The sequence below is a fragment of the Ruditapes philippinarum genome, unplaced genomic scaffold, assembly GCF_026571515.1.
Source record: "Ruditapes philippinarum isolate M1 unplaced genomic scaffold, ASM2657151v2 ctg496_1_1_1_1, whole genome shotgun sequence".
In the NCBI taxonomy this organism is placed as follows: Eukaryota; Metazoa; Mollusca; class Bivalvia; order Venerida; family Veneridae; genus Ruditapes; species Ruditapes philippinarum.
In genome coordinates, this window is record NW_026858812.1 from 41,898 (window position 1) to 68,245 (window position 26,348).

The 26,348-nt window shown below is 32.4% G+C and overlaps 3 protein-coding genes across 3 annotated transcripts in view; 1 reads left to right on the forward strand and 2 right to left on the reverse strand.

Annotated features, from left to right (window-relative positions):
- Positions 1 to 3,083: 3,083 nt before the first annotated feature.
- On the reverse strand, positions 3,084 to 4,992 carry LOC132754342 (enhancer of split mgamma protein-like). The gene is made up of 3 exons (XM_060744961.1): positions 4,942 to 4,992; positions 4,098 to 4,193; positions 3,084 to 3,752 (listed from the first exon to the last, which is right to left on the reverse strand). Exons 1-3 carry the CDS (start codon positions 4,990 to 4,992, stop codon positions 3,084 to 3,086), a joined length of 816 nt encoding a protein of 271 aa, XP_060600944.1.
- Positions 4,993 to 9,774: 4,782 nt separating this feature from the next.
- On the reverse strand, positions 9,775 to 11,615 carry LOC132754343 (enhancer of split mgamma protein-like). Its single transcript, XM_060744962.1, has 3 exons — positions 11,565 to 11,615; positions 10,786 to 10,881; positions 9,775 to 10,443 (listed from the first exon to the last, which is right to left on the reverse strand). The coding sequence occupies exons 1-3, from the start codon at positions 11,613 to 11,615 to the stop codon at positions 9,775 to 9,777; spliced, it is 816 nt and encodes a 271-aa protein (XP_060600945.1).
- A 14,527-nt stretch (positions 11,616 to 26,142) lies between these two features.
- Positions 26,143 to 26,348, forward strand: part of LOC132754345 (integrin alpha-6-like) — a 77,618-nt gene continuing 77,412 nt past the window's right edge. Inside the window, exon 1 of the mRNA XM_060744963.1 lies at positions 26,143 to 26,280. The gene's annotated coding sequence lies outside the window, so the exon portion shown is untranslated. The remainder of the gene's footprint in view (positions 26,281 to 26,348) is intronic.

Sequence of the window (26,348 nt, forward strand, 5' to 3'; positions counted from 1 at the left end):
TAAAGCACAATTTGCGAAATGAATCTATTAACTTGCTAAAAGTATACTTCTCGAAACTATGAAACGCATGAGAGTTTTAATTTATACATGTATAAGTGCTGAGCTACAGGGTAACTATTTGTCAATGGTTATTCAACAACCTGACATATGCTCAGATTTTCTTCTTCAACATAAAATGTTTAGACAAATTTGTTGTTCAACAACTTCAAAGTAAAGTTATTCTTAACGTTTTTGTTAATGTCCAAAAACTATTTTGTATCATAGTTTGGAGACCTTTCTGTTGAAAATGTGTCAGGGTTAAATCGTATACATATACATGCACAGTGCGTTAACTGGAGTGCGGGTATTAGTTACCCGCACTCCAGAGCATGCCCATTGATTGGGTCATTTTTGCTGGGGTTTACATATTGTGACGGCAGAGAAAGGGAAAGCGACAGAAATATCATATTCAGATGTTCGTTCATTGGTTCATTTCTGCCGGGGTTTCATATTGTGACAACAGGGAACGTGTTTTTATGTTAGACTATGATACAAAAGAGAAAGAACACCAAAACACTCGGTAATCTGATTTATACTCGGGGGCTACGCCCCCTCGTACAAATCAGATAACATCGTGTTTCGGTGCTCTTTCTATTACTTAATATACTGTATTGAGTTTAACAATACCATAAAGGTTATTTGGTTCTTTAAAAAAATCTTACTTTTGGAAAAAGGCGTTAAATGAAACAAACAAACAAACAAACAAACAAAAATATCTGCAAATATGTACAATTTGTATACTGTAAAATATTGACATGTTTTTTTTACAAATGCAAAACTAAAGCTTTTCCCCAGCTCATTATTTACGGGAGTGTAATTATATTGAAAACAGTGGTCAACTTTCATATAATATTACTACTATTGCGCAATAAACAATGCATGAGAATCATTCAATATAGCAGGAAATAAACAAATGTAAATAATTTCAAAGTCAACATTACAAAATACATTGTATAAAAGAAGATGATTTTAAAGTAAAATAAACGGTACATTAACTGAATATTGATAAAGGTTATAAGCTCTAGGTTGGATTCTCATTCATGATTATTAAATGATGTTAGTTACATATATTTTGTGCTTTACCTCTCATTGCAAATGACTTACATTGCAAAGTTAGAGATATTGAAAATTTTTAAATCCCCAGTACATTGCAATCTCTGCAGCAAATCCTTCGGTAGTGAAAAAATCTTAACGTTGTTAATTCTTTCCAATAGTATAGCTTCACATTAAAATTTAACTTCGAAAAATGAATACTTTTTTTAACAAACAACCAAAAGATTTTTCTTTGAAACAAGGTGTTTGCTTATTTCATATATGCTCTTTAATTGGCTTAAAGACATTGCACAATATCTATGAAATTTTACATATAGAATAAAATGTCAACTTTTAATATCTTTTTTTTTCAGGATTTTGATGCATACATCATTGTTGAAAAAAGAGGAGTTGAATGAGAGATTGAGACATTTGTATGCATAGATTTTACTGTATAAACTTGTTGTATGATAAACTTCAAAAATAGTGATAAACTTTAATGCAAGTTGTTGTATGATAAACTTTAACGCATCCGCGCAGTCTGATCAGGATCCATGCTGTTCGCTATCAGTTTCTCTACTTGTAATAGAGTTGGTAGCGAACAGCGGATGCGCAGGCTGGTCTGGATCCATGCTTGTCGCAAACGCACTATGTTGGTTTTGTCGTGGCACGGCTCATTTATTGAGTTAAACAATGAAAACAAATAAAACAGCTTAATATTTTCACTTGAATCAGAAGTAGTAATGAAAAAGCAAATCCCATTGGCAATTTTGGAAATTTTAAGTTAAGGTGAATAGTTTGTCATTTAGGTACATTAAGACCCATTTGGACAAATTCTGAAAGAACTGGTATGTATAAACACTTATACGTTGCTGATTGTACCTCGAAAGTATGGCATTTTATCTCTACCGGGAAAATAAAACGCACTATGTTGGTTTTGTCGTGACACGGCTCAAATCATACATAATCCTCTGAATCATGAGAGTTTGTGGTAGTCCATAGTTACTATAGCTACCTTTCTGGTTTCACCATTATCAAAATCTCAACTGACTGTTGTTATCTTTTATCATCTGTTATCATTACTTAAAGAAATGCAAACTTATCAACTTAAATTTCTGTAAGACGAACGTGTGGAAAGCCATGTCACAGTCGTGAATCCAACTATATTTAACTACTCCCGCTAGTGAGCAAAATATATACATTGTTCACAGTAGGGGTATATAGCTGCTTTTGGTTGCTATTTCCGTCTGTAAATAACTTTTAAATAAAAACTTTTTATTCTTTGTTGTAACCTATTGCGATTCCCCTTTCACCGCTACACTTTTATATTAGGATAATGTAAAGACCTAAACGTGTAACACAAATTGTTTGAATTGTTAGTTTCAATGAATTGTTAGTTTCAATTTTTTGTTATTAAATTTTACATTGCATTCAAAGTTGAAAGGAAATTCTAAAAGGCTGATCGATAATATACCAAGTATTGGTCTGTTACTTAAGTCTTAGATTGTGCAACGACTGTATCACATTTAGTATAGATCCTATATCATATCTAGCTCAAAGAATTTGTATCATATTTATTGAGTTAAACAATGTAAACAAATAAAACGGCTTGAAATTTTCACTTCAATCAGAAATCATAAGGTAATAGCAAATCCCATTGGCAATTTTGGAAATTTTAAATCAAGGTGAATAGTTTGTCAACAGGATCCGGTTTAAGTACATTAAGACCCATTTGGACAAATTCTGAAAGAGTTTACAATTTTATACTGGTATGTATAAACAGTATACGTTGCTGATTGTACCACGAGAGTAGGGCATATTATCTTTACCGATTTTAACCAGGGAAGTTAGAGAAAACCTTATTAAGTTTTGCAATTTATTATACATTGACAAACCAATATCTACAAAACATATTCAAACATATATTCTTATGTCATAACTTAAAAAGTTAATAAATGTAGCACATTTGATATATCTTCTCCTCTTCAGAAGTCATTTATGAACACGGTAGTCTAAAATGGCCGCCATGGAACTTCTTTTATAACGTGACCGATTTCATTTTCCTTTCCGTCTCCAATTGTTACCACATCTATACAATTGTCTTCGTCATTTTCGTCGTTATCTGAGCAAGAATCATACACCTTATTGTAATCGGATAAGGAACTGTAAGAATCACTCGAAGATGTGGTTGCAAGTGAAGAAGTGCTTGAGAAGCTTGAAGAATAACTGGAATCGAGACTCGCGTGCACAAATGATGACGTAAGTTCCGGAAGTGCTTGAGTACTGTTTAAAATTGGTGAATATCCTGATAAATTTAATTCTGGTAATGACGTATTAAAGGTGTCACTTGGTCTTAAAGGAGTAGAAAGACTATTTGTTTGTATGCTTTGGTTGGTGCTCCCATGATTACTGTACCGAGTTATTGCTGGCGCCTGTCGTCTGCTGCTCATGAGGAATGAATTGTGTAGATGATTGCTAAGGGAACCAGTCACAGCGTCACCAGTTCTTGTATTCTTTGTCAAATACGTCACGGCTTTTCGCGCACATGCCTTGTAGCCTGCGTTATAGGCAGCAGCTTCTTTTGCCATGGTAACAGATTGTTGTTGCTGTTGTAATTGCGTGAGGTGATACACCGTCAACTCTAGGATGTCTGCTTTGTCCACTCTTGTCATTGGAGCAGTCTGAAATAAGCAGAAATCAGTACATAATGTTTATTTTTTCTTCTTACCTTTACAAGGATTTTCAGTTCTTAATAACCAATACTACAGTATATTTATAAATGTTTGTTGTCGAAATTATCATTCTGTCAAACTTGCAAGCCTATAAAATTATATATAAATATATATATTTTTTAAAATATATCCTCGGAAAATATACCGAGGGGTTGGAGCTTAATCGTAAATTGCGTTATTTTTTACGACAGAATACATTTTGAAACTTCAAAATACTTAATGAAGAAAAAGCGTCATCTTTTAATGTTTGGAAAAGTCTGTCTTTCTTTTGCAAGAATAGAAAATTTTACTTACATTTTGTTGAATAGTCTTTGCGATAAGCGACTTCAGGTGTGAAATACTTTTATTTATTCTTTCCCTCCGTTGTTTTTCAATCATTGGCTTCCGAATCTGCAAGAAACAAAATTTGGATTTTATCTTATGTGTGAGTAATGTAAAGTGTTTAAGAATTGCTATTACAGTCATGTTATCTTCGATTCGACTAAAAATAGTATTTTTCATCAACAGGAGTTTCATTTGTACATATATTACAAAGACTTTGACGTAAGAAAGTTTTCATACTTCAATATCACTGTAAATAAAACCTTTTTTTGCAAAGTAATCTCAGTTTGAAGCCACTGTATGAAATTATAATATGCGTTGCTTCTTAAAGAAAAATCTTAAAAACCGCATGCTTCTGTGTAACCAAAATGTGTACATTAATTTTTTTATGATTATCAATAATGTTTTACCGATTCCCCGTATAAACTTCTATATTATGTTGATTTCTAAAAAAAAATATTCAACCTCAGAAATGACTACGATTTTTATTTTGAAGAAAATGCAAACGTGTCATAATTAATATGCAAACGTGTCATAATTAATAGTGATTTTAGATCACGTTAGATGCTTATCACAAAAAGAAAGCAGCGTGTAATATGAAATTATTTATAAAAAAAAATAGCCAAAAGATAAACACATTGGTAACAGAGTACTAATACCAATGGTTCAACTGTATGACAATGTGGTACCATTTTAGAAATTGAATAAAATGCCAACGATAAAAAGCTCTGAATAAATAAAGAGTATAACTTTTTGGGGACATAATGAGCTATTTTTCTAGAAGAATTTCTATATTTCAAAATAAATAAATGCATACCTTCTTAGCATAGGACCTATCTTCTGCTTTATAATTCTTTGCTCCGCCCATATTTAATATAAGACGCTCGTTTAACCCATTGCTTCATGAGCATTTTGTGAAAAATGGCTGTTTTCATTGAAAAGTCTCCCGTTACAAGTTCAAATTGCTATAATACTATTAAAACTGCTTCAACACTAATCAAACTTGGCACAAATGTTGACTGGACCATTGTCCTTGCAACAACATGCTCAGACTTAAATTTTCTGTTACCATGGCAACGAGGGGACATCTCAAAATTGCCAAAAATCACTATTTTGCGTTGATTTTTTCCATCAAAATTGATTTCAAAGTGCTGCAACTTATCAATGGATTGAGATAGAGTCAAATGCTTTTCAGCGTTGGTTACACGTTACCTTATGATCAATCTGGGGTCATTTACAGCCTCTCACAAGTCCAAAATTTTCTTGGCGATGAGGGGGACTCCGCCCCCTTCAAACCCCCCAAAACAGAAGGGGGCACATCCCCCTTCTGGCAACCCCCTGATGTATCTTTTGGTTGGCGGGCCGCGCCGAAAAAGAGGTCAATTTGTTTAACAACATTTCTCAAACAAAAACAAGTGTTTGGGGCCTAAATAAGGCATTTTTTCATCATTTGAGACAACAAAAAAAGGGGGGGGTGAAAAAGGCGTTAAAAGGCGTGTATATGAAGTAATGGGTTAACAAAATATTTTCTGTATTAATAACTTAAATCTGCAATAAACAACAACGTACTACTTGTTTTGTAGAAAAACAAATTGATTTTAATATCAGTTGGAGTGTTGTCTTATTTTATATGTGTGCATTTCTGGTAGTCAAAGCGCGTGTCATTGCAGAAAAGTGTGTTTTTAAGGATGTCCGCAATTAGAATTAAAAGACATTTTACTCAATTAGTCAAAACGTTTTGTAAGTGGTTAATTGTTTTTTCATACACGTGTCAAACTTCGCAATTACTTAGAGTCTACTCAATAAATGACGGTCATTAATTTCTCATTTTATGCAACAATTAAGCAATTAAGTGAATGAGAATGCGTGTCTTTAATTAATTTTCATATTTGTTGATTTAGCTGTATGCAAATTATTACTTTTACCTTCATAATACTTTACTACAAAATGTTACTTTTTTAATATTTAGGCGTATATTTTTTCAAAATTACAAATTGGAATAGAACGGAGAAATGTTTCGCAGAACATGCATCCAAATCTTTACATAAACTATTTTTAATTTTGATAAGTATGAATTTTCTACTCGTGAAAAAAGTAAACGTTTTGATTCGTTAGTTGGTACTGTTCAAACTACTGTTCAGAAGTCTGGGGAATGAATACAGGGACAGATATAGAACTTATTCATACAAATTGTGTGGAAAACTTTTATATGTTAATAAATCAACTAATACTAGTAGTCTCTACAGAGAATTAGAATTAGGGAGAGTTCCTATGATTATTTGTAGAAAAATAAATATGATGGGATATTGGATCCATTCTTTGCAAAGTCAAATTAATATCATGCTTAAGAACAATGCCAACAATAATATAACATACGATAATTTTCAAACTGGGCTTTTTTTTCCAGTTCATGTTAAATGTTGAATTCTGCTTAAGCCGGATGCTAGGGGGCGTGGACGGTAGTTTGCACTTGACAGTACGGTCCATGAACAGGCCCAGTCAAACCGAGCCTGCAACATTTTCAATTTTGCCGTGTTGGGCTTTCTTTAGGGATTCTTATTTCTCTCTATTTTTTCAGATTATACGAATCTTGCACTGGCTTTAGCACCTAAAACTCATTAAATAACCTTTTTAACGAGTATTTTGAAGTAAATACAGATGTTTTCCGACGAACTCTGTGACAGTCATCACAAGATCTCCTGAACAAGTTATCATAAGAACTCCATCCTTCGTGTAACACTTCATCCCCCGTGTTACTGCGGGTTTAAACAATCTTTTAATTTAGAAACATATTTAAATTCAATAAGTGAGAGGAAATTTCAGATTACCTTAAGTAGATTTAGATTATCTTCGCATAAGTTAGAAATAGAAAGAGGTAGATATCTTAATTAGAACAAACTAATAGAATATGTAAATTTTGCAACCAAGGTAATATAATTGAAGACGAGTATCATTTTCTTCTTGTCTGCCCAATAAATCGAAAAATAAGGAAGAAGAATTAAAACCATATTTTTGTAGGTGGCCAATATAAAATGTAAAATTCTGTGTTTTTACCAATTTAGCTTCGTCACATCAAACGTTATTGTGAATGTAAAGAAACTGACGTTTTTTTTCAGTTTATACTTTATAAATTGCTTGTTGTTTTTAGTTTGAAATGATTTGCTTTAATTTATATTAAACTGAATAATGATAAAATGAAAAAAATATAAGCTCAAGGCTTGCGTGTCACTTATGATTCATAAAAGTTACATGCTTATTGTACTCTACTTCTCATTGCAAATGAGTAACATTGAAAATTTCTAGAAATTGAAAATTTTTAAATCTCTAGTACAGTGCAACTTCTGCAGTGAAGCCCATTGCACGGCAAAAAAATCTCAACAGTATTAATTGTTTCCCATAGTATAACTTTACATAAAATTTACCCTTGTAAAAGTAATACCTTTCAACAACAACCAAAGTTTTGTCTGTAAAACAGGCTGGTGCTGATTTCACAGATGTACTGTAATTGGATAATGACATTGTATTATATCTATTGAATTATATATAGACTTAATTAAATGTGAACTTTTATTATCTTTTTCAGGAATTTGATGCATATAAGAAACACACTACAGCATTGTTGAAAAAAGAGAAGGAGCTAAATGAGAGACTGAGACATTTGTGTGGATAAACTTTAATGTAGTGTATGATAAACTGGAACAATAGTGATAAACGTTAATGTATAAACTTGTTGTATGATAAACCTGAACAATAGTGATAAACGTTTTGAAACACAAATTTTAATGCAAATTGCTGCATGATAAACTTGACAATTGTGATAAACTTTAATGCAAGTTGTTGTATGATAAACTTGAACAGTAGTGATAAACTTTAATACAAGTTGTTCAGTGATAAACATGAACAACAGTGGTAAACATTAATGCAAGTTGTTGTATGATACACTTGAACATTAGTGATAAACTTAAATGTATTGAGTTGTATATGAACTTTAATACAAGTTGTTTTATGAGAAAGCGAACAATAGTTATAAACTTTTTATGGTCAACATGTCATATGAAAAACTAAACACCTGTTCCGTTTTTAATGTAAAGACAATTAATCAACGTATATTCAGATTCTTTACATGAATATATATAAATATCTTAACTTTATGGAATTTCTTTTTGACAAAATGATTTTGCTTTGATTAAAATTTTAAGTATAAATTGGATATTTATGTAAATTGCTTTTAAGTTCAATAATTATTTATAGTGATTAGTGCTATGCTATGTGATATTTTATGTAACTTACTTTAATTGATAGGAAATATATGAAAATAAAGAAATTAAAATCAAAGATATTTTTCTTCATCAATAATGTGAATTAATTGTGGGGAATTATTTATACTTTATTGCCAGACTTGAACTCAATGTTTGCCATGATAAGGTATCATTTTAATTTCTCTACTATTTTATGAATATGATGTCGATGATGCATGACGTCATTGTTTATGTGTTTTAGAGGATAGGCTGTTTCCCTTGGATACATAATATTTAGAGGATGATTTTGAAAACTTGCAGTGAATTTTCATGACTTAAGGGATTGGATTAACAGTATTATTGGATTTGAATCATACATACTCCTCTGAATCATGAGAGTTTGTGGTAGTCCATAGTTACTACAGCTACCTATCAAATCTCAACTGACTGTTGTTATCTTTTATCATCTGTTATCGTTACTTAAAGAAATGCAAACATATCAACTTATATTTCTGTAAGACGAACTTGTGGAAAGCCATCGCCACAGTCATGAATCCAACTGAATTTAACCACTTCCGCTAGTGAGCGCAAAATATAGACTTTGTTCACAGTAGGGATAGGCCTACATAGCTGCTTTTGGTTACTATTTCCGTCTGTAAATACATGTTAAATAAAAATGAACTTTTTATTCTTTGTTGTAACCAATTGCGATTCCTCTTTCACCGCTACACGTTTATATGAGGATATGAGGATAATGTGAAGACCTAAACGTGTAACACATATTGTTTGAATTGTTAATTTCACTTTTTGTTTTTAAATTTTACATTGTATTCAAAGCTGAAAGGAAATTCTAAAAGGCTGATCGATTATATACCAAGTATTGGTCTATTACTCAAGTCTTAGGTAGTGCAACGATTGCATCATATTTAGTATGGATCCTGTATCATATCTAGCTCAAAGAATTTGTATCATATTTATTGAGTTAAACAATGAAAACAAATAAAACGGCTTGAAATTTTCACTTTAATCAGAAATCGTAAGGAAATAGCAAAAACCCCATTGGCAATTTTGGAAATTTTAATTTAAGGTGAATAGTTTGTCAACAGGATCCGGTTTAGGTACATTTAGACCCATTTGGATGAATTCTGAAAAGAGTTTACAATTTTATACTGGTATGTATTAACAGTATACGTTGCTGATTGTACCACGAAAATAGGGCATTTTATCTCTACCGATTTTAACCAGGGAAGAAAAAAAAACTTAATGTACGTTTACAATTTATTATACATTTCCAAAACAATATTTACAAAACAAATTCAAAAAAATATTCTTATGTCACAACTTAAAAAGTTAATAAATGTAGCACATTTGATATATCTTCCCTTCTTCAGAAGTCAATTATAAACACTAGTTTAAAATGGCCGCCATGGAACTTCTTTTATCACGTGACCGATTTCATTTTCCTTTCCAGTTCCAATTGTAACAACATCTATACAATAGTCTTTGTCATTTTCGCCGTTATCTGAGCAAGAATCATTCACCTTACTGTATTCGGATAAGGAACTGTAAGAATCACTCGAAGATGTGGTTGCAAGTGAAGAAGTGCTTGAGAAGCCTGAAGAAGAACTGGAATCGAGACTCGCATGCACAAATGATGACGTAAGTTCCGGAAGTGCTTGAGTACTGTTTAAAATTGGTGAATATCCTGATAAATTCAATTCTGGTAATGACGTATTAAAGGTGTCACATGGTCTTAAAGGAGTAGAAAGACGATTGATTTGTATGTTTTGGTTGGTGCTCCCATGAGTACTGTAGCGAGTATTTGCTGGCCCCAGTCGTTTGCTGTTCGTGAGGAATAAATTATGTAGATGATTGCTAAGGGAACCAGTCACGGTGTCGCTTGTCCTTGTATTCTTCGCCAAATACGTCACAGCTTCTCGTGCACATGCCTTGTAGCCTGTATTATAAGCAGCAGCTTCTGTTGCCATGGTAACAGATTGTTGTTGCTGTGTTAATTGCGTGAGGTGATACACCGTCAACTCTAGAATGTCTGCTTTGTCCACTCTTGTCATTGGAGCAGTCTGAAGAAGAGAAAACATCAGAAATTAATGCAAATTGAGTTCTTTTTTACCTTTACAAGTTATATGGATCTTCAGTTTTTAACAAATACTGCAGTATATAAATGTTAGTAGTATAAATTGTCATTCCGTCGAATTTACATGCATATATATAAAATGATATAATTATATATATTTAATCTATCATCTGTGCATATACCGATTTGTTGCTTAATCGTAAATTGTGTTTTTATTCGGCAGAATACCTTTTAAAACTCCTGTATAATTCTTTAAGAACAAAAAGCGTCAATTAGTAATAATTGAATAAGTATGTTTTATTATTGCAAAATAGAAAATTGGACTTACATTTTGTTGAATAGTATGTGCGATTAACGACTTCAAATGTGAAATACTTTTATTCATCCTTTCCCTCCGTTTTTTCTCAATCATTGGCTTCCGGATCTGAAAAAAAAATAATTAAATCTCATGTGTGAGTTATGTGAAGTGTATAACAATTGCTATTAGAGTCTCAAGTTATCTTTGCTTCCACTTAAAATAGTCCCATTTACATCTACGGGAGTTTCATTTGCTCGCACACTGAATAGAGGTTTGGCTAAGAAAGTGTTCATACTGAAATATCATTGTATTTTAACATAATTTGCGTAACTTTGATAATGTCAGTTTAAAGCCCCTATGTGAAATTATAATATTGTTGGCTTCTTAAAGTAAAATATTATACAATGCATGCTTCTATAAAACAAACTTGCATACATTGTGTTTTTTCTTCTTTACCGAAGTACCTGTATCAAAGTATCTAAATTATATTGATTTCTAAAAGACATATTAAGCCTCAGAAATGACTCTGATTTTCACTTTGAAGAAAAGGCAAACGTGTCACAATAAACAGTGTATGTTAGATGCTTATCACAAAAAAGAAAGCAGCGTGTAATGTGAAATTATTTGTCACAAAGATTGCCAAATCATAAACAAATTTGTAGTTTGTCTTCAATACAGAATACAAAACAAGGACAACGGGTATCATATTTGAAACTGAAACAAAACGATAAAAAGCTTTACATAAATAAAGATAATAGCTTTTGGGGGACTTTCTGGAAAAAAATATAAATTTCAAAGTAAATACATACCTTCTTAGCATAGGACATGTCGTCTGCTTTTGAATTCTTTGCTCCGCCCATATTGAATATAAGACGCTAGTTTAACCAAGTGTTTTCTGTAATAATACCTTAAATCTGTAATTAACAACAACGTACTACTTGTTTTGTAGAAAAACAAATTGATTTTGATGTCAGTTTGAGTGTTGTCTTATTTTATATGTGTGCATTTCTAGTCGTCATAGCACATGTCATTGCAGAAAAGTGTGTTGTTAATTACTCAAGGATGTCCGTAATTAGAATTAAAAGACACTTTACTCAATTAGTCAAAACGTTTTGTAAGTGGTTAATTGTTTTGGATACACGTGTCAAACTTCGCAATTACTTATAGTATACTCAATAAACGACGGTCATTAATTTCTCACTTTATGCAACAATTAAACAATTAGCAGGATGAAATGCGCGTCTTTAATTGATAATCATATTTATGTCGATTTAGCTGCATATTTCATTTTTTTTTTATTTACTTAGACCATGTAAACATGACAACATGAGGTAATTATACAATTACATGTACATAATAAATGAGGCTTCAGAATCAGACAGTATTAAGATAACATGATATATAAATTGCTAACATAAATATTGCGGGATAGTCAGTATTAAAACAAAAACTTCAAAAGAGTTCTCCGCAACAATAAATTTATACAAATTTTGGCTCATACGAATCATAATTTAATTTCTTTAATAAATAAGCAAAGTTTCTTTTTTGTAATCTGGAAGGTTAACATCATGATCATAAGTAGATCAATATAATGTTTACTATGTTTCTTTAAATAGTTAGGTTTCAAAAAACGTTTCCTGCTGTTACCAAAACAGTAACTCAAAAATATAATGAAATTCATCACCAATGGATCTATCACACAATGTTAAGACACGCCCGTTAAGTACAATCATTCCAACTTCGGTTTCTACTGAAAATTTGTTATTTCTTGTTTTAAATTTTATCATATATTGTAACAATTTTGATGGAGTTTTTACAAGACATGTTTCAAAACAAACAATTATTTATAATATAATAATATATAATTCGTGCATTTACTCAATTCAATTCAATTCAATATTTTTATTCGGCAAAAACATATAAATGTTCATCGCCAATATAACATATATACAATGGCGGTACAAATACAAAGAGAAAAGCATGAATTCATATTAATTAAATCAGTCGAATTCTTACAATAACAAAACAAAGAGATACTATATATGATCTATAACATACATAAAATAAATCCACAATACACAGTCATATCATGCCTGATAGTTTTCGCGCCAAAGATTAGCATTGTAAACGTATTTTGCAAGTTTATTAATAGTATTACTTTGTTGACAATTTAAAAGAGATTTGAATTGAAACAAATTTGGCCAATGACAATAATAATTAGGTAAAATATTAAGTCTAATCTGTCTGTTAAAAAGGACATACTAAGAGGAAATGATACTCATTTTCTATACTATTCATATTACATTTCGTGCATATTTTTTTGACTTCTATTTATGTTTCTATATCTCCCTTCTTCTATAGCTAAAATTATGAGCAGAACACCGGAATCTAGACAAAGCAATTCTATAGCTATCATATTTTACACAAACTTAAATATTTTTCTAATTCAAAACTGGATTTAAATAAACAGTAAGTATCAAGTTTAGGAGATTCTTTGAGCTCTGAAAACCATTGCTGTAAATATTGGTCATAAATAGTTTCTTATTACTGTTTGAATTTGTAAGTTAGTGATTTCTGTATTATCCCATAAAATAAGAGTATCCTAAATTATCTAATAATTGTTTAACACTTACAGACCAATTGTTAACTAATATTCCATGATCATCACGCATATTAAATACTTTAAAAAACTAAAGAATTCGGGGTTTTCATAATTCTGAACCAATATTTTATCATTCTGATTTTACGACATATAATCATCGGAACTCGTCCAAATTCACCGTAAATCGCAGAACTGGCAGTCTGTTGACGAACTTTTAAAACGTTTTTTAAAAATTTTAAATGAATTTTTTCTATATCGGGTGCCTTTATGTAAACCCCAAATTTCACATCCATAATTCAGAATCGAAGTGATCATGGAATCAAATAACTTAATTTTGTCTTTAATGTCTAGTGATACAGTTTCAAATAGTGAAGTAAGCGAAAACAGAGCTTTCATAGCTTGTCCAGACAATGACTTTTGTGCCTGGAAAAAACTTCCATTAGCAGACAGAGTAACACCTAAATAAGTTAAATTTAGTAACAATTTTAAGTCTATGATTATCATAAAATATATCAATATTTTCAGGTCTATTACCTTTCTTACATATCATCACTACGGTTTTATCAATATTAACACTGATACCCCAATTGCAACAATAAGAATGTAAATTATTTAGAAGGTTTTGTAACCCTTCTTTGGAATAAGATATTAACACCGTATCATCCGCAAAAAGAAGTAAAAAGAGATGTAATTCGTCCATAGTGAACGAGTCAATAGAGTCGTCATATAATAATAATACATGTATATGTATGTTATGATGATGGGTGTTGAGCCCAAGTCAGAAATAAAGTATATGTTATGTTCTGTTCTGTTCTATAAATATTGATACATATCATTTATAAAAAATAAAAACAACAGAGGGGATAATGGTTCGCCTTGTTTAACGCCCTTAAAGCTCTCAAAATTATCACTTAGCTGTCCATTTACACGTACACAAGATTTAACACTTTCATACATTTTCTGTAACATATTGACAAACTTTGTGGAAGCTCCGTAAGATAATAATTTAAACCAGATTCCGTTCCTGTAAACTACATCAAAGGCTTTTCTGAAATCGACAAATGCTAAATATAGCTTCTTTTTATCATGCGAAATAACTTTATCTATGATTGAAGTTAAAACAAAAATACAGTCAATGGTACTTTTATCTTTTCGAAATCAAAATTGAAAATCACTTAACATATTATTGTCCTCGGCCCATTTTCGGAGTCTTAAATCTAATAAAGTTGAAAAGATTTTTGAAAAAATACTACTTAATGTTATTCCTCTATAATTAATGACATTATTAAGGTTACCTTTTTTGGGGACAGGAACAATAACACCTTTAGTCCAACTATCTGGGTAAATACAATGAGTAAACATAAAATTAAATAGTTTGCATAATAACGGTGCAATAATATCTTTACACTCAACAAACATCTCGGGGATTAAACAATCTATTCCACCGCTTTTACCACTCTTTAACATATTTAGAGCTTTCAATACTTCATCAAGGCTAAACAAAATATCAAGTTGTTCAACATTGATATTAACATCACTGTTTAATAAATTTTCAGCATCATCATTTATAAATTCGTTGTCATCAGAAAAAACATTTTTGAAATGATTGTAAAATTCGTCTTTACTAATATTACTCCCTTTTGGCGTTTTTGATTTAATTTTTTAATTTCTTTCCAAAACTTTTGGGGCTGAGTTGAAGCCAAAGTATGTAATTTTTGTCTTTGGTTGGCCTTAAATGTAGCACGTGCCTTGCGCTTAGCCAATCGATATTTACGACGCTTTTCAATGAGCAGTGCACCGTTACAATTGGTTCTATTGTTTTTATAATGCTTATTTACTGAACGAAGCTCACGTCTAGCCGTTTCACATTCCTTCGTGTACCAAGGACTCTTAAACTTACGGTTATTTGACCTAGACACATTAAATGACCTTCCAAAAACGCTATAGGCTTTTTCATAAAGAATAGATGAAAATTTATCTACACCCGTATTATTATCGGTATCATCTGAAATTATGCTATTTACGATTGACTCAAGATTTGTATATTCATTTTCTATCAAAGATTTATATTCATAGCTTCTATCATCATTCCAAATAATTTTATCAATATTTATTTTGTTTACATTACATTATTCAATGTTAGATCACTGTTACAACATAGGTTAAGCTGTATAGGTAAATGACTAGAGCAGGTATATAAATCATGTACAATAAAATCACGTATAACGTGGAAAAAATCTTGCGACATAAGAACGTAATCAATCACGCTATTTCCAGTTGACGACATAAAAGTATAACTACCAACACCTGCATCATCACCAATACGGACATTCACAATTTTTAAGTCGCTGCTTACACAAATATCTAATAACTTCTTACCAGAGCAATTAATCATTTTATCCATAGAAAATCTATAAGGAATATCATTTATGCTAACTTCCGATTCATTTTTATCTAAAGTTGAAATATACTTATCAAAATTATCAGTACATTTTAAAATATCAGACCTTTCACCACACTAGAATTCTCAATACCAGAAAACCACTCATTAAAAAATAAATATGACTGACACATTTATGGTTATGAAATTCATGGTAATTCCAAATGTTGTTAAGTCCACATTCATACAAAAATATTCTGAACAAATTTTATCCACTGAAATCCTAATCTAGGTACAGTCCGGGGTTATTAAAATTATTTAACAAAATACGATATATCAAACACGGTAACTTGTTCTGTCGTGGTATGAGTAAATCAAACCAATATGATATAATTATACATTTAATTTCAAAAGATAGTGGTTTAACACCAGTTACACAGTACACTGTATCGTCTTAAAAAATGACGAATTCGAAATGGCTCTTTTATAACTTGCGAAAAGTGTACTTTTCCAAAACCACCGCCTCCGTGGTCGAGGGGTTATAGAGTCGACTTCTAATCCAGTTACCTCTCTGGCGTGGGTTCGATCCCCGGGAGATGCTTTGGTAGTTTAGCGCGGAGGAAGGTTGTCTAGTACTGGTGTAACTCTCCAGGAACGATGGTTAGGAAACTACCCGCCTATATGACTGAAATACTAGTGGGAAAAGGCGTAAAATGAAACAAACAAACAAACAAAACAAAAACCAAAAACTGAAACATATTAGAGTTTTACTACATGCAGTTTTGTGCTGAGCTTTAGGGTAACTTTTTATGACTTAAGTTCAGACCTTCTTCTTAAAGATAAATGGATCTCAACTTTAGACAGATTTGTTGTTCAAGAACTTCATGGTAAATATATTCTGAAAGTTTTGTGTATGTTTGAATATTTTTAATGTACATTGTATTTAGTGTGACAATACCATTTAGGTCATATAATTCTTTGAACATACCTGCAAATGTGTACAATTTGTAAAATATTGAGATGGAGATTTCAATAATAATTTACATGTTATGAGCGATTAATGGTTAATTTTTCATTATGAGTAACTATATTTCTACTGCGTAACTAACCCAGTAAGGGTAATTTTTGCATATTTTGACCTCTTTTTGTTATTAACGTGGGATGTAAGTGCCATAGATAATGTGTAAATTGCTTCCTTTTGGTTTCTCTACAATGTTATACTTTTAATTACATTTTCAAAAGGGGCGTCCGTGGCCGAGTGGTTAATGTCGTTGACTTCAAACCACTTGCCCCTCACCGCTGTGGGTTCGAATCCCGACAGGGACTTTGGATTCTTTCATGTGAGGAAGCTATCCAGCTAGCTTACGGAACGTCGGTGGTTTTACTCAGGTGCCCGTTCGTGCCTGAAATAATGCACGAAGGGGCACCTGAGGTCTTCCTCCACCAGTAAAGCTGGAACGTCGCGATATGACCTATACTGTGTCGATGTGACGTAAAACCAAAAACAAACAAACAAACAAAACATTTTCAACACTTTCACGAAAATAAGCATTAATCTGGAGGCGTGCTGCTTAAACCCCAATTTCTAAGTGATACTATTAATATTTTAGCATCAGAATATCTTCTTTTCATTGTGCCATCATATTCAATCTACTCTAATGTAAGAAACCGCACCACATCTGATATCTTTGCACATATCTTTGCATCAATGTAAATATCAACATAAACAAGAGCGATCAGTAATCACATGTGTCGCCTCATAATGGCCAATTTCATGTTGGGACAAATTTTGTGACAGACGGACAGACAGACGGACAGTGCACAACTAGACTTGGTACTGATCAATCATGTAAAGTTTGGATAAAATTGCACCAGTAGCTTATGAGGAGTAGTCCGGACAAGCTTTTGCGTATCTGGCAACACACAGAAAAAAACACCTTTTTATCAAAGGGCCATAACTCAGCCAAAAATCATTCAACCGGAAAACCCGTGCAATATGCGCAAGGACTTGAGCTACAGATCAATCCTGTAAAGTTTCATTGAAATTGCATAAGTGGTATAAGAGAACTAGTCCGGACAAACTTTTAAAATTAAAATTATTAAAGGGCCATAACTCTGACAAAAATCATTGAACCGGTAAATGCTGACAATATGCACAACTAGACTTGGTACTGATCATTCCTGTAAAGTTTGGATGAAATTGCACCAGTAGTTTATGAGAAGTAGTCCGGACAAGCTATTGTGTATCTGGCAACACACAGAAAAAAACACCTTTTTATCAAAGGGCCATAACTCGGCCAAAAATCATTCAACCGGAAAACCCTTGCAATATGCGCAAGGACTTGAGCTACAGATCAATCCTGTAAAGTTTCATTGAAATTGCATTAGTGGTATAAGAGAAGTAGTCCGGACAAACTTTAAAATTAAAAATTATTAAAGGGCCATAACTCTGACAAAAATCATTGAACCGGAAAATGCTGACAATATGCACAACTAGACTTGATACTGATCATTCCTGTAAAGTTTGGATGAAATTGCACCAGTAGTTTATGAGGGGTAGTCCGGACAAGTTTTGTGACGGACGGACGGACAGACGGACAGACAGACAGACAGACAGACGGACAGACGGACAGACGGACAGACAGACGACGGAGAAGTGATCCCTATATGTCGCCACTACTCCGTAGAGGCGACACAAAAATGCTTTACTAAATGTACCTCTGACGACAATAAGTACACTCTTGTTAATTTACATGCTTCTTAGAAGAAATTGATTATTCATCACGTTTATATCTGCATATTTGAAATTGTTGTTCGGTGTTTCATTCACGTGTGCATTGACCAAAGGTCATTACTTACTAATTTGCTGAAAAAAATGAAACCCGATTAATACTACCAACCACAGAAACAGCATGAAAAGATGAAAATAAATATAGAAAATTACGTATCTACTTTTGTCCGGAGTCCGTTGTCGGTCGTCATGCGTCAACAATCATCTTATTCTCTGAAACTGCTGGGCAGATTTACCTCAAACTTGTTCTGTAGCATCCTTGGGACAGTTACACTTAAATTTGCTCATGTTATTTCAGTTGACCCCTTTTAGGGGTCAACAGAGCTTAAAATAGAAAAACTTTTAAACATCTTCTATTACTAAATTAAATGATGGATGATCACAAACTTTTGTCTGTAGCATTCTTAGGTAGTCATCTAGTATGAAGTTAGATTTAACTTACTAGTTTGAGTGTTTCTCTATTGAAGAATTATTTGAATATTACTTAATGAAGGCCTTATTTTATTTCTTGGGGAAAAACACTGATCTACAAATGACACTGCAGAAATAGTACAGATTCTAAAGCTAAAACAGAGGATGTATTTATTTTTACCATTGCATTTGTGAACACTAAATAGTTGCTAAAATAGATTTTATTCTTTACAAATGAACTTTGCCATTGTGCAGTAATATCTAGTTAGGGCCTATTTTAGCATGTCAAATGAAAGACAATAAGCAGATACAAAGCACATTACGTCAAATTAATACTTCAAAATCCCTGAAAAGCAAACAGGTCATGAATTAAGAATTTCTCTTTATTTAAAAAAATTGCACAACATGTCCACATGTATTGAAGACATTCCAACATGAGTTGTTTCCCTGTCATTATTAGACTATAATTTGAAGAAATGCCATGGTCTGGGGCATTTAAACTTTAGCGGTCCCTAAAAGGGGCCAATCAAACTAATATGGGCACACCTGATAAAAAAACTACCTAAAATGCTACAGATAATGTTTGGTAGTCATACATAAATTAGTTCTGCAGAAGGAGACGTAAAATGGTTATTCTATTTCTTGCTTTAGCGGCACCTAAAAGGGGCCAATCAAATTCATATGAGGAAATTTGATAAAAGACTACCTTATAATGCTACAGACAAAGTGTGGTGATCATCCATCAATTAGTTCAGTAGTAGAAGCTGTTAAAATGTTTTTTTCTATTTTTAGCTCTAGATCGAGGCCCCGAAAAGGGGCCAAGCAAATTAATTTGAACAAATTTGATAACAGACCATCTAAGAATGCTACAGACAAAGTTTAGTGATAATCCATCGATTAGTTCAGTACAAAAAATGTTTTAAGGTTTTTATATATTTTAGCTATAGCTGCCCTTAAAAGGGGCCAATCAACTTAATAAGAGCAAACTTGATAAAAAGCTATCTAAGTGTGCTTCAAACAAAGTTTGGTGATCATCCACCCATTAGTTCAGTAGAAGAATACGATTAAAGTTTTATTTCTCTATTTTTAGCTTTAGCGGTCCCTAAAAGGGCCCAATCAAATCAATATGAGCCAATTCGATTGGAGACTACCTAAGAATGCTTCAGACAAAGTTTTGTGATCATCCATCTTTTAATTTGGTAGTAGAAGATGTTTAAAAGTGTTTCTATTTTTAGCTCTGTTGACCCCTTATAGGGGCCAACTGAAATGACAGGAGCAAATTTAAATGTGACTGTCACGAGGATGCGACAAATTTGAGGTAAATCTACCCAGCAATTTCAGAGAAGAAGACGATTGTTGACGCATGACGACGAACACCGGACCATCCATTTTGATACTAATAGCTCATTGGCTTCTGGTGAGCTAATAAAAGATAAAAAAAAATCGTAAAATCATATATAAAAAATGAAGACCATTGTTTTGGTTTATTAAAAGCCTTAATTTAGGTATGAAACAGTATTACAATTATAACTCACAATATATTTGGTGCACTCAGAATAATAAACAAAAATAGTACGAAGCATATACTAACTTGCTCAAGTACTCAAGTACTAAAGACTGAATAACCGACAATCAAATGAGATAAGTGAGAAAAAATAGGAGCAGCAGCAGCAGCAACAACAACAACAATAAAAATAAATAACATTGTAATAACACTTAGAATGAAGAAATCAAAACAAAAGACAAAATCTACATCTGAAACAAAATTAAACAATAATAAATAGTTTTAATTATATGTTCTTTCACTAATTAAAATAGAGTATTCAAAGAACCAATATATGCCTTAGATTTTTTGATGTTAGGAGCTCGATATACGGAAACTAAACAAGTGCACGTTGAATAATGGCAATATTTGCTGACAAAAGTGTGAATTACCAAAGGACTGAAATTTCTTTAAATTTAAAAGAAGCTCGTATACAATGTATAATGTATAATGTTTTTACATGTAGTCTATGATAATTGAGCCGTGACATGACATTTCCAACATAGTGGATACATTTGAAATTTTACTCTTTTTTTTCCCCAAAGATTCTTAAAATGCTTTCTTTTCTGAATCATTCAAGATAAATTTTATTATTTTTGAACAATGAAAACCTGATGATCATTATTGGCGACGTCGTTTTATTTGGCGTCAGTGAGACGTCATTAAAAATGCAACGTCACGAGGATTAAACTGAATCATCGTTTTTCTTGACATATACTCCTATATGTATAAATGTATCTTCGTACCCAAAACGCATGCAAAATTTAATATTGAAATTATTGACAATGTAGCTCACATTTTTTATAACGACTCTATTACACAAACTTTGTTCAAGAGTACCATATCAAACGTAAGCCATCTAAAGTTGATGTATCGACTTGTTGCATGGTCGGACAAATAGAGCTATACAAGTACGTTAGTACGCTATGTGGCGGTAATATATTTGGCTTTCCTTCATTAGCTCACGCAGTAAGATTGTCAACAATTGTTCGTCACCATCTAGAATTGTCCTCAGTTACATCACCTTGTCTTTAGTGCTAAATTCTGACGACGTTTATTGAAGATATAGAGGATATTGCATGAGTGTAGGTTCAATACTTGATTTATTGAACGAGTTGAATAAAATTATATTATGCGAGCCTCTTGCGAGCAAAACATTATTTTATTCAACGAGTTCAATATATTCAGTAATGAACCTACACTAATGTAATATTCTTTTTTTCACACATATCCAAATTTAAGTGAATTTTTTTTCATTGACGCGGCTAAAGTGTAAAGGTAACATTTAGCGCGTCTTTATACAATACCGTTTTTAGGGAGTCGCAAATTCGGCAATGGTATGTGATAAATAACGAAACAATGATATTGCATTTTGACGACAAGAGACTTATATGGACTTTTATCCCATACAGTTCATTGCATACTGTAGGCTTAAATATGGAATAAGGAAAAGTTGCAAATCTGTTAAACGTATATCAAAATATTGAACCCTGAACACATAGCAGCAATTTGTAATTATTGTTTCAGAATGTTTTCCAGCCAAACCATGTTCATTCTGGATATTTCACTGCTTCATGTTCGGTTGAATAAACCATAATCAGAATTGCCATAAACAGATAATTAGAGACAATTTTACATGATACATTTTTTGTCACATGATACATTTTTACGAAAGCCTAATAGTGTCAAATGAAATAAAAAATAAAAATGCAAAGGCGTTATAACGCGAATAAAGGCATTATTACGCAAATCAAAAGGCGTAAGAACGCGAATAAAGGCGTAGCAACGCGAATCAAAAGGCGTAATAACGCGAATAAAGGCGTAGCAACGCGAATAAAGGCGTAGCAACGCGAATCAAAAGGCGTAATAACGCGAATAAAGGCGTTATATCGCGAATCAAAAGGCGTAGTAACGCCTTTATTCGCGTTATAACGCGAATCAATAGGCGTAGTAACGCGAATAAAGGCGTTATAACGCAAATAAAAAGGCGTAATAACGCAAATCAAAAGGCGTAGTAACGCGAATAAAGGCGTAGTAACGCGAACCAAAAGGCGTAATAACTCAAATTAAAACACATTATAATGCCAATTTAATACCATATTTATACTAATCAAATTTGCGAGAAAGGAAGACCAATATTGATCTGAATTTATTGCTCAAGATATAAACTCGTATACAATAATACAATATACATTTACAATAACTTTCATTCCATTTGCACAGTAATTATGCAAACTATTTGTCATAAACTAATAAAGACTCTTTAATATTTGCCAATATAAGATGACTTGGTGACTTATAGGTTATAAAGTGTTACCTCCTTGAAATAACAATCCTCCTATGAAGTTTGAATATTGTGGGCCAAATGGAACTTAAGTAATGCTCCCGAAACCAAATTGCTTACGGACGGACGGACAGACAGACATACAGACGGACGGACGCACGTACGGACGCCAGGGGGTATAACATAATATGCCCGAAATTCTTTCGGGCATATAATAAAACGTACATCTAGATCAATTCATTTAAATCAACATTGTTCTTCCTTCCATACATTAATAGGCCACTGTTTGGAATTTATATGGTATTAAATTAGCGTTATAACGCCTTTTGTTTTGCGTTATTACGCCTTTTGGTTCGCGTTATTACGCCTTTTGATTCGCGTTATAACGCATTTATTCGCGTTAGTACGCCTTTTGATTCGTGTAATTACGCCTATTGTTTCGCGTTATAACGAGAATCCAAAGGCGTAATTACGCGAATCAAAAGGCGTACTAACGCGAATAAAGGCGTTATAACGCGAATCAAAAGGCATAATTACGCGAATAAAGGCGTTATAACGCGAAACAAAAGGCGTAGTAACGCCTTTATTCGCGTTATAACGCGAATCAAAAGGCGTAATAACGCGAATAAAGGCGTTATAACGGGAATAAAAAGGCGTAATAACGCGAAAAAAGGCGTAGCAACGCGAATCAAAAGGCGTAGTAACACCTTTATTCGCGTTATAACGCGAAACAAAAGGCGTAATAACGCCTTTATTCGCGTTATAACGCGAATCAAAAGGCGTAATAACGCGAAACAAAAGGCGTAGTAACGCCTTTATTCGCGTTATAACGCGAAACAAAAGGCGTAATTACGCGAATTAAAGCGTTATAACGCGAATCAAAAGGCGTACTAACGCGAATAAAGGCGTTATAACGCGAATCAAAAGGCGTAGTAACGCCTTTATTCGCGTTTTAACGCGAATCAAAAGGCGTAATTACGCGAATAAAGGCGTTATAACGCGAATCAAAAGGCGTACTAACGCGAATAAAGGCGTTATAACGCGAATCAAAAGGCGTAATAACGTGAATAAAGGCGTTATAACGCGAATCAAAAGGCGTAATAACGCGAACCAAAAGGCATAATAACGCAAAACAAAAGGCGTTATAACGCTAATTTAATACCATATAAATTCCAAACCGTGGCCTAGTAATGTAAGATAGGAAGAACAATTTGATCTAAATAAATCGATCAAGACGTACGTTTTAATTCTGTACGGATACGTCCTAAGGCAACAGTCTGATTTTTTGAATCTTTTATTAGGAAATGCTTTCGTCAGATTAAAGGTTAACTTTCACCCAACTATAGATACTTTTCTACATAGACAAAGAAGGGAATGTCTCCTATTATTGTGACTTTACTGAAACACTATCCCCCATTTAAACATACTTATCAATAATCACCCTAATGTGACTAACTTATACCTTACGTTTTCCCAAATCTTGTTACCTATAGCATATTACCTATAGCTTAATTAGGAATGGCATTCACATAATTAGAAGATACTAGATGTTATAAGGTAATCAAATAGGATATATCCGAAGATAATTGAACATATGACGCACATATAAGATAAGATAAGATAAGATAAGATAAGATAAGATAAGATAAGAAAAGAAAAGAAAAGAAATTCATTTACTATAGTGACATGTGTAAAAGCAATATATGATACATGTGAATTCAGATTAACTGTATTTACGTCCAGTCCAATGGACCTATAAGGCACCCAGACACCTTAAATTGGCAAATATTAAAGAGTCTTCATTAGTTTATGACAAAAAGTTTGCATTATTACTGCGCAAATGGAATGTTAGTTATTGTAAATATATATTATTTTATTCTATACGAGTTTATATCTTGGGAATAAATTCAGATCAATATTGGTCTTGCTTTCTTACGTTACCAGGCCATTTGATTAGTATAAATATGGTATTAAATTGGCATTATAATTCGTTTTAATTGGCGTTAGTACGCCTTTTGGTTCGCGTTACAACGCCTTTATTCGCGTTACTACGCCTTTTGATTTGCGTTATTACGCCTTTCATTTCGCGTTATAACGCCTTTATTCGCGTTATTACGCCTTTTGATTCGCGTTATTACGCCTTTATTCGCGTTGCTACGCCTTTTGATTCGCGTTATTACGCCTTTTGATTCGCGTTATAACGCCTTTATTCGCGTTGCTACGCCTTTATTTGCGTTGCTACGCCTTTTTTTCGCGTTATTACGCCTTTTGATTTGCGTAATTACGCCTTTTGATTCGCGTTATAACGCCTTTATTCGCGTTATTACGCCTTTGTATTTTTATTTTTTATTTCATTTGACACTATTAGGCTTTCGTAAATTTTTTTTCCAGCGGTATAATAATTTTTTGAATTGATAATTTTCTTCTAATGAAGTTATAGATAAAGTAAACATATCTGTATAGTCTCTTGTAATTTGCAGAATCCAAAATTTATTTATTTATTTATTATTTAGAGTTATCATTGCGGTGAAAATTGTTTATTATTTTATCGCAGTTATTGTCTTTGAATCAAGAAATATGCTTTAAAGAACAAGATACACAATGCAATTTTAGGTCATTTAAGGAATCATGAAATAATACGTAGGCCACAAAAAAGTTCGACAAATCTTTGTTTACAACGTTATGAGTGATAAACTCTGAATGATAACGGTTTTATCGCACGAAATAAAAAACCAGACTTTCACTTATTAACATAAACTTTTACAACGGATTGACAGAGTGCATCTAAAATAACAACGCATAATATTGACATAATAATATATCACCACGTGTCTACTGCGTCACAAATGTAGTAGGGACTATTTTGCCTATTTTGAATTTGTTTGGTACCGTAATTTACGTGGATTTTAAGTGCCATATGCAATGTGTAATTTACTTCCTTTGTACACTTCAAACTATTTTACTTTTATATATAATTTCCTTATTGTTGTTAAAATGAGTATGGATCTTGAGGCATTCTGCTTACTTTATGTTTAATGATGTAATTTGAAGGGAATTTCCCTTCAATTTGATATAAAGCAGGACCATGGTACGCGATTTCAACAATTTTAAGCGTCTTACGCACCATTTCACTTCACTTAATTATATACTCTTGTTTGGAGTGTCTGTTATATAAAACACTAGTATCCATATGATGTGATATAGTCCTTGTTATATTTACATTAAAGTGTTTATGCAAATTTATATTCATATCAGCCCCCGACATGTTACAATAAAGAGAAATACTTGAAAAACATCTTGACACTGGAAATAAGATAACAATCAAACGAATACATGTTATTGTTATTGTATTATTTAAAGTAAGTGAGTCCTGAAAGTGTTTTCTGTTGAAAGGACAATATGTCAAGTGTCGTTTGAATAGATGAAATTAGTTTTGTGAACTTATATTTTCCTTGTTATTATCTTTTTTGGTACTTAAACTACGATTTAGCAAGTGTTTTTTCAGGGTTTTAAGGTGAGCAAAACAAGTTCATATGAGCAGTTTTTACTTTATCTTTACGCTGTAAAAATGAGTAATTTCTA